At 39.3% G+C, this 15,783-nt stretch overlaps 3 protein-coding genes across 3 annotated transcripts; 1 reads left to right on the top strand and 2 right to left on the bottom strand.

Annotated features, from left to right (window-relative positions):
- The first annotated feature begins 1,895 nt into the window (after positions 1-1,895).
- LOC115373912 (potassium channel subfamily K member 5-like) lies at positions 1,896-4,930 on the top strand. The gene is made up of 5 exons (XM_030072550.1): positions 1,896-2,133; positions 3,035-3,146; positions 3,618-3,784; positions 3,910-4,078; positions 4,224-4,930. Exons 1-5 carry the CDS (start codon positions 1,948-1,950, stop codon positions 4,925-4,927), a joined length of 1,338 nt encoding a protein of 445 aa, XP_029928410.1. The 5' UTR covers positions 1,896-1,947; the 3' UTR covers positions 4,928-4,930.
- Positions 4,931-5,139: 209 nt separating this feature from the next.
- Positions 5,140-8,078, bottom strand: LOC115373914 (serum paraoxonase/arylesterase 2-like). Its single transcript, XM_030072552.1, has 9 exons — positions 8,004-8,078; positions 7,690-7,757; positions 7,366-7,421; positions 7,006-7,177; positions 6,452-6,575; positions 6,150-6,350; positions 5,923-6,004; positions 5,643-5,771; positions 5,140-5,534 (listed from the first exon to the last, which is right to left on the bottom strand). Exons 1-9 carry the CDS (start codon positions 8,075-8,077, stop codon positions 5,373-5,375), a joined length of 1,068 nt encoding a protein of 355 aa, XP_029928412.1. The 5' UTR covers position 8,078; the 3' UTR covers positions 5,140-5,372.
- A 3,333-nt stretch (positions 8,079-11,411) lies between these two features.
- On the bottom strand, positions 11,412-15,386 carry LOC115373913 (serum paraoxonase/arylesterase 2-like). The gene is made up of 9 exons (XM_030072551.1): positions 15,163-15,386; positions 14,883-14,953; positions 14,750-14,805; positions 14,342-14,507; positions 13,343-13,481; positions 12,975-13,175; positions 12,799-12,880; positions 12,339-12,467; positions 11,412-12,241 (listed from the first exon to the last, which is right to left on the bottom strand). The coding sequence occupies exons 1-9, from the start codon at positions 15,237-15,239 to the stop codon at positions 12,080-12,082; spliced, it is 1,083 nt and encodes a 360-aa protein (XP_029928411.1). The 5' UTR covers positions 15,240-15,386; the 3' UTR covers positions 11,412-12,079.
- Between the last annotated feature and the right edge of the window lie 397 nt (positions 15,387-15,783).

Genomic DNA, 15,783 nt, shown 5'->3' with positions numbered 1-15,783 from the left:
GTTTTTTAATCATGGTTGAAATCCACAAAACTGGAAATCGATTTAAAAAAAAAAAAAAAAAAAAAAAAAAAAGATGCAATGGCTGCTGTGTTATCTGAAATAAACAAATATCTATAAAAATCTGTCTAGGCTTAATTTGTGCAGATGTGCAGTCATGCTCCAAGTTGCTCTTTGTCTTCACTTACGCATCGCAGCTAATGTCAGACAGAAAAATAATACACAGGCTTCAAACCCAGCCTCTGCAGTAAGCTTTGATATGTGGTGCACGCTCTACCAGGTGAGCTACTGGGGCACCCCAAATTATCCTCTTTGTTATAGCTATCTTTTGCTAATTACATAGTTTCAAAGCAATGAGAATGTAATGTTCATTGTGCCCTTTAGCTCTTGCTCTCTCTGCAGGGAGCAGGAGTGGGAGAGAGGGAAAAAGGTGTCAAATCATGATTACAGCCTGAAAGAGAACTGTTCTCCCTACATGTATTTGGAACAGCTGACATTTGGTAAATGTATATCAGAACAGCTGATGAGCAGCATCATGGCTGTGCCCAAAACCCATTGCTTCAATCACAGTTGTGTCCAACAAATGATGGACAACTGACCAGTAAATTAGTGTGCAAACAGAAATAGATGCCTGCCACATGGGATACTGGTGGTTTGGGAGTGAGAAGAGAGAGGCGGGGGGCCCAGAGTCTCTTTCTGTGCACAGGACTCTTAATTCCTAACTGTGCCTCTGGCCTCATATTTGATGTCTTTGGATGTCAGTGTGAAATCCCCAAGGATGAACTAGAGCTCAGTCCTCACAGCTTTCAGAGAAAATCTAACAGCTGCTGCAACTGGAGCATCTGCCTCATTATTACTTAAAACCCAGTGGCCAGTGTTGGCACTGTCCCAGCAGGACACCCAAATATACACATGTCCCTGCCCACAACCCCAGAGAGTAAACACTTTTGCTCTCCATTCTCTTTGTTCTCGGTATTATATATATAAACACACACACACACACACACACACATACTAGGACTGCCCACCATTAATAGGCTACATTCAGTTTCCACACGCTGAGGACAACACCTCTCTCCATTATCATGCTGAACAGTCACGATCCACCCAGCGCACAGGGCTCCCAGCCTTCTGGGTCCCCATGCCCAAAGATAAGTGCAACCGTCAACATACACTCGAGCACTCCCAACACACACATGTAGGCAAGAACACACAGGACCACGTTCACTCAGTTGTAGAGGAGCATTTGATTGATGCGTTTAAGTAATAATAATAATAATAATAATAATACATACATACATACATACATAAATAAAATAAATAATAATGATAATTTATGACACAACTGCTGCACAGCATATGTTTACTAGTATAATTAACAATATATAAAACTGGCCAGAACAAATGCATTTGTGGATATCTACCACACTGGAAATGTATTTTCTACACAGTCCACACATTTTTTATGCACTAATATTAACAATTTATATCCAAGTAGACCCAAACTAGAGCAAGAATCTCTATAATTCTTAAAATGTGCACAGTGGATAAAGTCTACATGTTCAGCCACACGTTTTGCCCAATTTTCTGGTGTATTTCTGTAGCCTATTCTGTGGTAGGTTACATGAAAATTAGATTACTTGCCGATAGTTATCAGTGGGTTGCGATTAGTAACACGAAAATCAACATCCCAATATTAAAGTTATTTTGGAGATAAGGGGATAAAAATTCACTCATTGTAACGATATGACCACAATAGCAAAAATAACCTGTGCAGCGAAATTGAGGCTACACTGAATAAAGCTGAATGTAGCGCAGGCTGTATTCCCCGGTGAAAAGAGCGTGGGCCAATCTTTTGACCAGGAAGAGAGGAGAACAGGTACGCCAGCCCTCCGAGCCCTGTAGTGACATGCTGCTCAGATACTATGAGGCTCAAGTTATGACTTTAGTATGGCTGATCAAGGTCCATTTTTAACTTCATGTATAATTTTTTATCTATCGATCGGGGCGGCAATATTTCAAATCATTGAAGAGCCAAACTGGCAATCAGCCAAATCCAAATATGTGTTGGAAAAGAAAAACATTTTGGACAGATATACCTGCTTAACAAAGGAGGATCTGGATAATATCTTGGAGGTATGAGCTCAACAACTGTTTTTAATAATAAGACAGACATTAAATTATGTGGCCTAGTGATTGATTATTTGCGGTTTTTAAAGATTTATCTAACAGAAGGAGGTGAAGGAATTTCTACGATTTTATAGCAGATTTCAGCGTCACAACAAAACTGAGTGAGCGCATCACGCTCCCGAGAGAGCAGAGGGGAAGCAGGCGTTGTGTTTCCTATGCATGTCAGGACACCTCAGAACCAGTCCATCTGGTTAAGAGTGAAAAGGAAGCCATTAGCCCATGTGAAGCAAATCATGGCAAGTGAAAAATCAGATGGCTGTTGTTGGCTTTATTTTTGAACAAGTCAAAAACGTTATGTTCAGTCACATTTAAGTTAGAAACATGTATAAATGGAGCAACACCATTATGTTGGTGTTCTGAACCTGAGGGGGAGTGTCCTGACATGTCAGGACTACCTTTCCCAACCACAAATATTTGACTATTTGCATAGGGTGTGTCTCAGCTTTTATGTCTGTGCTGTTGAGGAGTTGTGAGTTTGATAGGATCAAACCTCACTCAAGAGTTGTAATAATAATAACCATAATAATGCTAATAATAAATTTTATCTATATAGCACCTTTCATAGAAGAAATGCAGTTTAAAGTGCTTGGCAATACGGAAATTACAAGCACCGAGTTCTTCACATGTAAATAGACACAGAATGAACATAAAAAGTGATTCAATGCCATAAGTAATGCAACATAAAATGGAAAATCAATATGTTTTGTATGAGAAGATTAACATGACAAAGTAGTTTCAGTAATAACAATTGACAGGGAAGTGATGTTTAACATATTGTGACATAACCTCTTCCTTACTCAGATGTGTCACATGACTTTTTTAAAGATTTGGTCCACTTTTCTTCTAGATAGTGTCTGAGGCTGCTGGCCAAGGTGTAACTATCAGTGGGAAGATGCATACCAGTGCCTGGGATTGGTCCAACTCTGTCATCTTTGCTGCCACTATTGTCACTACCATAGGTTTGTATGGCAATAACTTAATCTTTACTGATATTAGATGTCAATTGTTTTATTCATAAAACTGTTTTCTTAATATTTTTTTTTTCTACATATTACTTTCACTAGACTAGCATTGAATACACATCGTCTAAAATACATATAAAAACAGATAACATCCATCAAAAAGGACAGCATAATGCAGCTTCAGGAACATATACAATGGAAGCAATATATAGCTTCTAGTACACAATGACAAATTCAGTACAATAGCGAGGCACATATGCAAGCATAATCAAAATTATTCACAATTGATAATTCTTTTGAAATTAGGTTTGTTGATGGTCAGTTTCTGAATAAGCGGGGTAAGGAACTTGGGTGTCACCATTTAACATTTTGAACAAATTTTGCAAAGGGAAATTGATAATATGCAGGGATTTTTTTATTATTATTATTATTTTTTTTATTTTAAATATTTTCTCCTACAATCTGTAGGTTATGGTAACGTGGCTCCAAAGACTGTTAAAGGACGTGTGTTCTGCATTCTGTATGGTCTTTGTGGCATCCCACTGTGTTTGGTGTGGATAAGCGAGCTGGGTTCGTTCTTCGGAGACCGGGCCAAACGTCTGTCCCAGGTCCTGATTGGTAAAGGTGTAACAGTGGTAAGAAACTGGTCCAAAGCTTAAGTTAGTTTTGATTTGTTTTTTAAAAGAGAAAGTGCATACAATTTAAAGCAATAATAATATGATTTTAATGCATTATGTGTTTATTTTCTCACTTTGGTCAGAAAAAGGTCCAGTTCATCTGTACAGCCTTATTTCTTTTATGGGGGCTGTTGGTGCACCTGGTGATCCCTCCATTTGTTTTCATGTCTCTGGAAAATTGGAGCTACCTGGAAGGCCTCTACTTCTCATGCATCACCCTCACCACTGTTGGCTTTGGAGACTATGTAGCAGGTAGGCTGGCATTTAAAATTTAGCATGACAAGCTAATACATAGGGCGCAGTGGGACTCGCGGAATGTTTGGAGGTTATTCATGGTTGTGAACATTTTGTTGCACCTCACAAAAAGCTCATGCCACTGGATTTACTCTCATTTCAGGTGTTAATCCAAACATAACGTACCCTGCCCTGTACAAGGTTTGTGTGCAGGTGTGGATCTGCATGGGCCTGGCCTGGCTTTCTCTGTTCTTCAGCTGGAATGTCCACATGGTGGTGGAGGCCCACAAGGTGCTAAAGAAAAGGAGACTGAGGCACAAGTCCGTCCTGGACGAGCCATTCCAGAATGTCGAAGACAGACACAGCCCAGTTGCAAGACCCACTGCTGTCGACATCTTCAAATTTCTTTCTGAGAAGGAGGAAAACTACAGCACTGTCATCAAGGAGATTGGAGAGTCAGCAAAGAAGAGAAAGCTGTCGGACAGCGCAAGTCGTTCCAAGAGTTGCAGTGACATCTTGGCGACTAACATCCTAACTCTGGATCATTCTCCACGGCAGAGACGCAGACTCAGTATCAGTGCAATGTTCATCAAAGAACAGCCAGAACCAGACACAGCTGAAAACGAGGGCCTTACTCTTCTCCTGGACAGCAGTCAAAATCCTGAACCAGACGAGCATCAGAGTAATGATTTTGTAGAGAAGTCCAGCTGTTCATCCGACTCAGAAAGAGACTGCATCTTCATGGCGGAACCTAACGCAGATATCAAAGAAGAAAGTGTCCAGCATCCAAGTGGCGGGGCAACCAGGTTTACAATTTCCAAAGTAACAGAGGACAATTTGATAGGGGATAAAGATGAAAAAGGGTAAAAATCTTCCTGTATAATTCTTTTACCAAAATCATGGGACCTTGTCCACAAACTAATGAGCTGGGCAAGTTGACAAAGGTATGCTTCGTTGTGACTATATTTGGTTAAGATCAGCATACTTGTAGAGAAAATCAGTGGCAGGCCTTACTTCATGAATACTGATATGTACCAATAGGACATACTGTATGTTATATTGTGAATACAACACAATTCTATACAAAGTAAGCTTGCACTGTCTGACAATGCACTTCAGTTTATGTGATCTCTTCATTTCCAACTATCTCAGTGAGCCACTGTGTGTTTTAGACGAAATCTCACTCTCTTTTGTAAACGGTTAATCAGAGGTGTTTATTTTTTTCATACTTTATCAGCACAATATCATGTTTCAACCCCAAACATTTTGTACTTCATATACAGTGGTGAGCACAGAACCCAATGTACACAGACTATTTCAAGTCACAGCACAGGGCTTTTTGGTAGACTGTGCCAATCAGCAATTTTCGCTCATAGGGAGCGGCTACAGACGAACCCATGATCACGCTGCCATTGTCTGCGTACTCCTGGGTCACCACTGGCTTCTCAGAGTGAATGTTGTGGATCTTGATGACCTACAGGAAACATGCATGGCGATACGAATGTAAAGAAATAAAAACGGGTACATTCTACAGTCAGCAAATTTAAACCATAATGGTTAAATTTATCACAGTAATACTAACTTCAGAGCCAGGTGGATCTGCAGGGTCATTTGTCATTAACTTCACGCCATTTGGATGACAACCCAGCCATACGTCACCTGTCTCATGGTCCACCTCGATGTTATCACAAAGTGACCCAACACCTACAGACTGGGTGGAAACATCACACATATGAGGCCTGATAATCATGTTTGGCCTGCTTGACAATAAGATTAAATATAGTAAACATAAATGTCATTTCCATGATGCAACTGTTTATTTTCCTTCTTTGCTGAGGTAATAAAATGAGAAAACATCCAACCTTAACATGCACTAAACGTTCCCCTTCTTGTCTCTCCAAGACATCTATCTCATGGTCAATGATATCTGAAACATATATATACCTGTATAGAAATGCATTTTTGTTTTATTATTGGAGCATGATACAGGAAATAAGTAAAACTGTGGAAATATACTTGCACCCAACACACACAACGTTAACCCGCACCCATTCCCAGACAATAAATACGGCATAACAGACAAAGTAACCTTTCGTCAGGGGATATATTGATGCCATTTGCAGAGGAAAAGCCATTGGCTGCCACCCTCACTTCTTCTGGGCTGTAGTAAACCACAGTGCACCAAGGAACACCAAGGAGGATGGTCAGAGTGTGTAATACATCGTTGGGAAAGGAGTGGTCATTTGTGGCATAGAAGCTCTCTACTCCAACTGCAACAATGTCATTCACACTGAGAGAGGCAATGCATAAGACACACAGCGTACTGAGATTGCCAAAGGAAGAAAAACAACACTATTTTGTAACTTGTACTATAATGAACTGACGCTATACCTGTGAAGGAGGGGGTGGCTAATAGTTTTCAGGTGCAGAAGGGTATTCTCTTCAACAAACTGAAAGATCTCCACCTGGCTTCCATGATGAGGATGATTAACGACAAACAGGTATATGGAGCTATCTGCAAAGGTAAAACAAAACAGTCAATCGTATGAATTGGAATGAATTTTCACTGTTCTCCCTTCAGAAGATAGAAAAATCCCCACCCATTTCCTTCTGGATGTAACATAACAAATCAAATGAAACAGCCAAGAGAAGAGCAACCAGATGACTTTTTGCTTTTTTTTTTTTTTTATATGAATTTCAAATCAAATGCTCAATCAAATCAATGTTGCAATTCCTTTCTCACAGTAAAAGATTACTCAGTGCTCCTTTAAGAACTGTTTTCCATGCAATGCTATAAAGAAATCCATATAATTGTAATGTGCGGTGCTATGTTATGAATTCTCAGATTATTGGAACAAGAGGGGCAGTTATTTTTGTTTGCTGTTTTAAAGTTCTTATGGTGTTTTAGCTCTAAGATGTCACTTTATGCTTTGCTGCATCTGTACCTGCATCATCAGTGTACACACTAATGCCATGTGGGTTGAAAGAGTTGAGGTCTAGTTGTCCTTTGATTTGTAGCTCCACGGCTGTTGGCTTAGGGTTAGGGTCCAGCAGGTCGAGCATGTAGATCTTCCCTGGGTCATCAGAGAACGAAGGCATTCCAGGATACTTTAACCCCTTGATGGAAAGATTACAGGTAAGAGGCTTGTGCAGCAGTGGAGTTGTTGTCAGAATTAAACAAATCATCGGTTGAAGCATGACAAATAAAAGTGTTGAGACATCATCTAGTTTTCAAAACTACCCCAATCATCCAACTTAGCTTCATCTGTGTTAAAATCTTGTAAAGTGGAGTAAAAATAACATACTGTGCTTATGAAGGCCAGTCCATCTCGAAGTATTGTGATATCCTCTGAACCATATTCTGAACACAACGAGAAAAAGGTTTTTTTTTTTTTTTTTTTTTTTCAATTCCATCACTTAGTTGCCCTTTACAATAAAAAGAGGTGTGACTGCTAACACTTGACCCACTCAGGATTTCAGGACTTCGAACTCTTCATTTGCAGGTGAACACGTTTTATGCAAAGAAATGTCTTGGTTGACTTAGAGGTACAACCTATTTCAATGATATAAACAAAAATGAAAATGCTGTTAAAGATCATTTTTAATGATATATAGCCAACAATGCATACCTATATTCTTTACATGATGGCACTTGAGGTGTTTCAGAGGCACTTCTCTGGAGGAAAGGGTAATTTCCCTGAGAGCAAAAACAACTTTGACACCTTCCAAAAGACAAAGCCAAGTACAGTCTCTGTTTTTCTGCTATAGGCTATTTAAGTTTTCAGAAATTAGTGGAGCAAGGTCACTGCTCAGAAGTCGTTCACCACCACATGCCCATACATTGTAATCTGACATTTAACACTGTATGAGTATCAAATGATAAACAGTAATGTTATTCAACCCTAACACAGTTTGATTTAATTCTAAACAAAATAGAGCATACCTCAGTTTAAGAAATCTTTGTCCAATAAAAGCTGCAAGAACAGCAACAAAAATGGCAACAAGTCCCTTCTTCATGGCAGACCATTTATAAGTCAAAGGTTGAACAGGAAGGGAAACACTCAGAGTGTAGTTACATGGCTGAACCACAGGAGGAGCCCAGTGTGTCTCAGATGCAGTTTCTTCTGTGTTCTCTCTTCTTTAATCTTCAAAAGATAGAAAATTCCCAGACCTCACTGAATGTTAGCACTCAAAAGAGGCAGGAGGCAAGCACCCAGATGAAACATTAATAAATGTTATGAAGTTCAGCATACAACAAAGAGCAGAGTTTCCCCAGTGGTGCGCTTACAGTGTCTGGGGCACTGGTGGAGTGGTGAGATCTGTCATGAATACCTGAACAGTAGTCAAATTAAATGTGAAGCCCTATGTACACTGAGCCAATATTTGCCAATAAGCACACAACCTGTGTACACAAAACTACTTTCATAACTGTTTTCCATTGCAGAACTCCATAGAATCAATCTGTTGTACAATGTTGTGTCTCAAATAATCCTGCGATCCTAAGAACAAGAGGCAAAAGAGACTTTTCCCTTTCAGATTTCATGTTTTGGATCATTTCAGATTTAACTTTGGATCATCTGTGCTTCACCTGCATCATCAGAATGCACACTAATGGCATGTGGGTTGAAAGAGTTGAGGTCTAGTTGTCCTCTGATTTGTAGCTCCACAGGTGTCGGCTTAGGGTCCAGCAGGTCTAGCATGTAGATCTTCCCTGGCTCATCAGTGAGGGAAGGGAATCTAGGATAATTTAACCCCTTGATGGAAAGATTACATGTAAGAGGCTTGTGCAGCTGAGGAGGCAGACACTTGATGTCCTGAATTATGCTTTAGTGGTTGTAAAAATAACAACATACTGTGCTTATGAAGGCCAGACCATTTCCGAGTATTGTGAGATCCTCTGCACCATATTCTGCATGACATTAGAAATAAAGGTTATATGTCTCAGTTTCTCAAATTCTGTCACTTCATTGCCCTTTACAAAAAAAAAAAAAAAAGAGGTGTGACTGCTGACACTTGACCCACTACTATTTAAGGACTTCAAATCCACACTTACTTGCAAAGTAGTCCAAGTCAAATAAATGGTTGGGTTTGAAGCACACATTATTTTGGTAATATAAACTTAAAAATGAAAACATAAAGATGATATGAATATTATGTTGCCAATAATGCATACCAATATCCTTTAAAAGATGGCACTTGAGGTGTTTCAGAGGCATTTCTCTGGATGCAAGGGTCATTTCCCTGAAAACAGCTAAATTGAAACCTTTCAAAAGACAATGACAAACCATATCCTCTGCATTTATACGGTTTCATTTATCAGTGATTAACAGAGCAAGATCACTGTTTAGAAAGTATTCATTGCAACTTGACCACACAATTTCATTTGGCAATTAACTGTATGGATATCAAATGATAAACAGTAATGTTGTTCTATCTTAATGCTGTTTGATTTAGTTCTAAAGAGAATAGTGCATACCTCAGTTTAAGAAACAGCAGCAGTAAAAAGGTTCCTTCTTCATGACACTTCTTTTATAAGTCTGTGGTTCAACAGGCAGAGAAGGAAAAGGCACCTGCCCAGTCAGTGGCTCAGTGCTTTTTGAGCATCTCTGGCTGTTTACTGTTTTAATGCAGCGTTTTGAAAGAGCTGTCCTGGGACGTTTCAGTTGGCAGGTTTGTGTTTACCATGACCCGCTCCAATTTGTCTATAGGAACAAAGCAGGAATGAATGATGCACAGCTCTGTATACAGAACAGGATCTACACAAGATATGCATGTAAGAATGTTTTTTTTTCTCCACTGTTCAACACAGTACAACCATATTTTAGCTAACACCCTCCTTAATTTTAATCTGAATATCCCCACTGTGGCATGTGTAATCGATTACCTCTCCTGTAGGGCTCAGTATGTGAAGCTTCAGGGCTTTGAATTTAAAACCATCATCACAAATACACATACACATCAGGGAAGTCTTATTCCTGTTTTTTTATTTACACTGTACACCTCTGACTGAAGACACAGTACATGACCATGCCATTTAAAAAAAAAAAAAAAAAAAATCAGTGATGACTCCACCCTAGTTGGCTAGTGGACAGTCTTATGAGGTGGTGTAAGGAGGTCAAACCTATTCTACATGCAAGTAACACTACGTAGTTTATGATCAGTTTAAGAACAATGGAAGCTGAGGCAACACCCATCCTGATTCATGGACAAGCATTTGAAATGGTCTCCTCATACAAACTCCTAGGTGCACACCTGGATAACAAGCTGGACAGGAAGGGGAGCACAATGCCATTTTTAAGAAGTCCCAGTCCAGGCTGTTTTTTTCTCAGATAGCTCACATCATATGAAGTCAGAAACTCTCGTCTCTTGTAAAGAATCTCAGTGAGTGTTCTGCACTGTGCCGTTTAATGATTTCAATAGCAATTTTAATAGATCCTTATGCCAGTGTTCTTTTGAAAGGTTTATGAAGTCTTTTGTACCTCAAGAGTTACTGTAGGTCTTTCAATGAAGAGTGTGATATACTGAATATCATAAGGTGATTTGCCCTACAAGTATCACTTCTGCCCTGAGTAACAAAAGCCCATAACTAGCAGCAGCAATACAGTCACACTGTAATTAGAGCAGATGTGCAATGTCATTGTATTGTAGGAAATGCACCATGCAAAATGCTGAAATGCTTCTGAAAACTTGTGTTTTGGTTAAAGGGCACAATGCCTTGCAAAGCATGTGGCCTACACCTGTCAGTCCTTATTGCTCCATAGTTGAACAGACATAATGAGGAAAGAGATTTGGAAGAATCTTGTTGGAAGTATTAGAACTCTAAACTATAGTTCTGAAAGCCAGATATCTTATATGCTGGCAAAGATATCATGGAGACAGAAGCCCTATCAAAATTTAATGTAATTTATTAATAAATACAGTCATTTTGTGTTACAGACTGTAAATGTCTGGCTGGGGATACGTCTATCTCAACAGCTAAATATATCAGAGGTTGTTGTTGGTCAATGGCTCTGTCAAAGCCTTACAGAACTACACTGTGGTCAGTTTATGGTCCGGTGCTGTAAACATCTGGCTGGGGGACACAGTGCCCAGTCCTTAGCAGACTCTGTGGCTTATAGCAGGATGTGGCTTTGACAGAAATGAGTAGTCATTACACGGTCAAGCTCAATATCCGCTGGAGGACGATAGCAGTGGTCAAATGAATGTGTTTATACAGCAAAACTAATTTTGAGGCTGTTTTTTATGCAAAAGTAATCCAGATGCAGATTTGGCCATTTCAGATATGCTTTTCAACAAACACTGAAAATTCCATCTCCTTATGTATAAAAATCATTTACAGTTACAAAACACAGTTGATCTAAAGGGTTACCCCAAGCTGCATGACATTTTATTGCTTAATTTCAAGTCAAGTAAATTGTGAGAACTTGTTTTTATTACCGGCAACACTTATGAAAATATATATTCTCAATCAGCATTTGTTACACATTCCAACACACTGCAAAATGACCAGTGAAAATTCTTCACCCCACAGCACAAAGCATACAAGCAACTAATGTGCACTAATGTGCAACTAATGTGCACATCTGAAAAATATGAAAACCCCTTGATTGACAATATCTTGCAAGTCACATTTCTAGGCTTTACAAGTATTTGAGAAACAAATTTGAACAAGCACTGATATTTAGAACCATTTGCAAGTACACTGCATTACCAAGGCCTATGGCCTACTATGAACCAGCGTAAATTATCTTGTAGCTGCTTTTTCACTTACCCAGGCTAGGCCTGTGGTTGCAAGAGGGCGGATGGCAGAGTAGCCCAGATATCCCTACCAGTCAAGCTGGGACATGCAGTCTATCTCCCAAATGTTATAATATACATTATGTGCTCAAATCAATAACCACTTTTTGGTCACAATCAGTGCTTAGACAAGAAGTGCCAGGAAGCAAGTGCATCATGATTTCCTTGGTGAAGTGATCTCCTTTTTTCTCTTAACTTGCTGGGAATCATACGTGAGAGAGGTTACTTCAAATCACAACACAGAGCTTTATGAAAGACTGTGCCAATCAGCAACTTTCCTCCAAAGGGAGCTGCAACAGATGAACCGATGATCACACTGCCATTGTCAGCGTAAACCTGGGTCACCACTGGCTGCTCTGAGTGAATATTCTGGATCTGGATGACCTGTACAGAGCAGGAAAAGACATATGTAAATGCTTCAATACATACAATGCTATGGAGATTTCATATATTTTGTACTGGTTAAAATGAATAAGCAAACCTCTGATCCAGGAGGATCCTCAGGGTTATACACCAGAGCTTTCCATCCATTCGGGTGACAACCTAACCACAGGTCACCAGTTTCAGGTTCAACTTCAACGTTGTCACAGAGTGAACCAACAGCCACAGACTGGTGAGGGATCAGGAGAGAAAGTCATCAAAACAAAAACATCTGGGTTTTGTTAGAGATCATCTCCATACTATCCTGCAGTATTAGAGCTCACCTTTCCTTTGAGTATTTGAGACTGAAAATAAATCTCATACATAATAAAGTCAGCACAGTATTACTTTAACAAATTAGTACTCAGCCTTATCTGAAAATAACAATAGTATTGTAGTCAAACATTAACCTCAGATTGATGCTGATAAAGCATATTTATCAGAATGGAGGACCTGAAGTTATTGAAATGAGCAATATACACTTAGCGCATTTTGTTTTTTCTACCACTTTAAATATTTACCTTCACAGAGACCAATGTATTGTCCGCTTGTCTCTCCAAAACATGCACATTATGATCGAATAAATCTACCACATATAAGTGCCTATAATTAAGAAAAAACATTGTAAGTGCATGGAAGTCAGGCATTTAGATTATATGTGATGGATTCAGCACAAACCTGCAGAAAAGCACAGTACCTTTTGTCTGGTGATAAATTGATGCCATTGGCAAAGTAATATCTGTCAGACACCACTTTTACTTCCCCAGGACTATAGTATACAACATTTCCCCATGGCAGACTTAGAAAAGTCTCAATTAGTCTCAGGATTTCGTGGCTGAAGTAGTGATCATTGGTCGCATAGAAGCTGTCAACTCCCACTGCAACAATATCATTCACACTGAAAGACAGCAGAAATAATTACATCAGGTGTTGATAGTGTATAGATTATTGCATGGGACAGTCTCACGGGTACACTTCCCTCCTAAGTGAATTTCACATTTCAGTGACTCACAAGTGCCTACAATTCAATGTACATTTATGATGGGCTTTATCACCACACTTTACCTGTGGAGAAGTTCATGCTTTACGGTTTTCAAATACACCAAGGAATGATCCTCCTCAACAAATTTAAAGATCTCCATTTGACTATGAAATTGGCCTTCATGTCGAGGGTGGCTGACAACAAACAGGTATATTGTGTCATCTGAAAAGTGATCAGACATATGGTATTATTTTTTTTAAAGAATACAATAAAACACCAAGAAGCAAACCTACTGACAGAGAAATACACTCAATTTTAAGGAGAGTCAGTTCATGTCCTGTTTAGCTCGACAAATTTGAAAAATAAATAAAAGTAAAGAAAGCTGCAGCACTTCAGGGAGGCACTCCCAGGTGATAGAAACAGGAATGTGAAAAGGTAGCTGATTATCTCGTAGCCACAGGGAAGAAAAAGCTCAAATATGTGCCCAGAACCAGTTGAGTGGTTGGGTCTGCTGCCTCAGGAGCCAAACATGTCCTCAACTCGGGAGTCCTACGAAAGGTATCGCCCATATTCTGCCTCCCTTTCTGCTTCCTAGCTGCCAAAACTGAATAAAATCAATAAGGGTGCATGAACTAAAATGAGAATATTTTTTTTCAGGTCTGACTGTTGTAAAGCATGGGAAGCCGCATAAGTGACTATCGAATTAGTTAAGAAAAAAGTATACTACAAACAAAAGAGCTTCATCTGTTTTAGAAAAAAAAAAAGTTTAAAAAAATCTTGGCTACTCTCATTGTGCCCAATGTAACTTAAGTATTCACCTCTCAGGTCAGCCTACATACTGCGTATCTGTACAAAAATCAACAGCAGCAATGAAAACACCACACCATGCATCAACACATAAACCAGCTTTACCAGATATGCAGTCATGTGTACTGAAGCCATTGCTTTAGTTGATTCTTCCCATGTCACAAAATCAACCAGCAGAGAACCACTGGCTTACCAGAAACCTTATCTAAATTGTCCGAGCTCACTGACAGTTTGTGATACTTGTGTTTTTGGAAGAACTGAGATCTTGATTTTACCGCTTGGATCGATGAACACACTGATGCCATGGGGATTGAATGAGTTCAGATCGAAGTTTCTTGGCATGCGCAGCTCCATTGGTTTCAGTCTAGTGTCCTGCAGATCAAGGGAGAAGATCTTCCCTGCACCGTCAGAGAACGAGGGCATTCCAGGATACTTCAAACCCTATAAGGATATCAAAATGTACAGGATATTTATAAACAGCTTTATTTCTAAATAGATGATGACACTATTTAATAGGACAAAGAAATGTTCCATGAAACAGAGAGTTTAAGATTACTTTTTATACATGTGTTTCTTTGCTTGGCCTATCTTGTGACACAGGTTTATCCTCATATAGCATGGCATATACAGTATTTTACATGCCATGTAATGTTCAGCTATGACTCAAATTACAGTACACTTACAGCGCTGATGAGTGCAATCCCATTTGGAAGAATGGTTATATCCTCTGACCCATAATCTGGAAAGAATTTTGGAAGTTATAGTTAATTTACTCACATGTGCATTAGATCCTTTGGTGCCTCATTACACACTTACCAAGATTTTTGAGAAGGACACAGTTGGGGAGGTGATTCTGGACAAGCTCTCTGGAAGCAAGGGCCCTTTTCCTGCAATGTTTTCAACCCAAAAAAAGAAGCTACATGATCACAGTGTGACTTTCCTTAACACTGAGTGGTTATAATTCAAAGAACTGCAGACAAACGTAAGAGTTACTCCTAACTTGCGGCGTTAATATGATAACCAGTGTGGAGTAAACAACGGTGGAAAACAACCTAACGCTATTCTTTTATATCTTGAACTTGCTCGGTAAACCCACCTTATGTTCATTATTCTCTCTCCAAACAAGGCCGATAAAGCCGCTACGAAAAGGGAGATAAAGACCAGCTTCCCCATTTTGAAACTGCGCCCGGCAAGCTTTTTGAAAGAAAAAATGTTTTCATGTATCAAACTTTTTTTTTTTTTTTTTTTTACAAAGAGCCCTTCTGCAGTGGCGTCAACAGAGGGCGTCACTAATGATGCCTTCCAAGACCATCGGAAAATTGTCAATTACAAGTTTAGCGGATAAGAACACCCAAAAAAGCCAAAAATATGACGGTATTCTTCATTTTCGTTGAGGCCCAGTTTGCAGAGTTGAGACATTAAAGTTAGAGTTCGCTTTAATTTAACTTGGCTGGTTCATACAAGTTGGCGCAAGTAAGTCGTGCAATTAATTAACATTAGCACATACGATAACCCTGCATGGTTGATGTGACCTCTTTCACGCTCTTTTAAAAACATTGTGCGGCATCTCCAGTGCTAAAAACAAAAACAAACAAAAAAAACAAAAACAAACAAACAAACAAACAAAAGCTCCAAAGTCCTGAACTTGTTGCATTTGCAATTTCAGACGTCCTAAAAAACTGACAACGAGAAGCACCTGAAGGCTGCATAAACCCGG

This window comes from Myripristis murdjan, chromosome 16 (assembly GCF_902150065.1).
Source record: "Myripristis murdjan chromosome 16, fMyrMur1.1, whole genome shotgun sequence".
In the NCBI taxonomy this organism is placed as follows: Eukaryota; Metazoa; Chordata; class Actinopteri; order Holocentriformes; family Holocentridae; genus Myripristis; species Myripristis murdjan.
Note: the sequence above shows the minus strand (reverse complement) of the source record. Positions and strands in the feature narration are given on the sequence as shown.

Excerpts from the sequence above, each read along its gene's own strand:
- LOC115373914 (XM_030072552.1), bottom strand. The coding sequence starts at position 8,077 with ATGAAGAAGGGACTTGTTGCCATTTTTGTTGCTGTTCTTGCAGCTTTT. Across the intron at positions 7,758-8,003 it reads CAAAGATTTCTTAAACTGAG|GGAAATTACCCTTTCCTCCA; the intron begins GTATGCTCTATT and ends TTTTGCTCTCAG. Across the intron at positions 6,351-6,451 it reads AGCCACCCCCTCCTTCACAG|TGTGAATGACATTGTTGCAG; the intron begins GTATAGCGTCAG and ends TGCCTCTCTCAG.
- LOC115373912 (XM_030072550.1), top strand. The coding sequence starts at position 1,948 with ATGGCTGATCAAGGTCCATTTTTAACTTCATGTATAATTTTTTATCTA. Across the intron at positions 3,785-3,909 it reads TTGGTAAAGGTGTAACAGTG|AAAAAGGTCCAGTTCATCTG; the intron begins GTAAGAAACTGG and ends CACTTTGGTCAG. Across the intron at positions 4,079-4,223 it reads CTTTGGAGACTATGTAGCAG|GTGTTAATCCAAACATAACG; the intron begins GTAGGCTGGCAT and ends CTCTCATTTCAG.
- LOC115373913 (XM_030072551.1), bottom strand. The coding sequence starts at position 15,239 with ATGGGGAAGCTGGTCTTTATCTCCCTTTTCGTAGCGGCTTTATCGGCC. Across the intron at positions 14,508-14,749 it reads GGATTGCACTCATCAGCGCT|GGTTTGAAGTATCCTGGAAT; the intron begins GTAAGTGTACTG and ends ATATCCTTATAG. Across the intron at positions 12,468-12,798 it reads ATACATTGGTCTCTGTGAAG|TCTGTGGCTGTTGGTTCACT; the intron begins GTAAATATTTAA and ends ATCCCTCACCAG.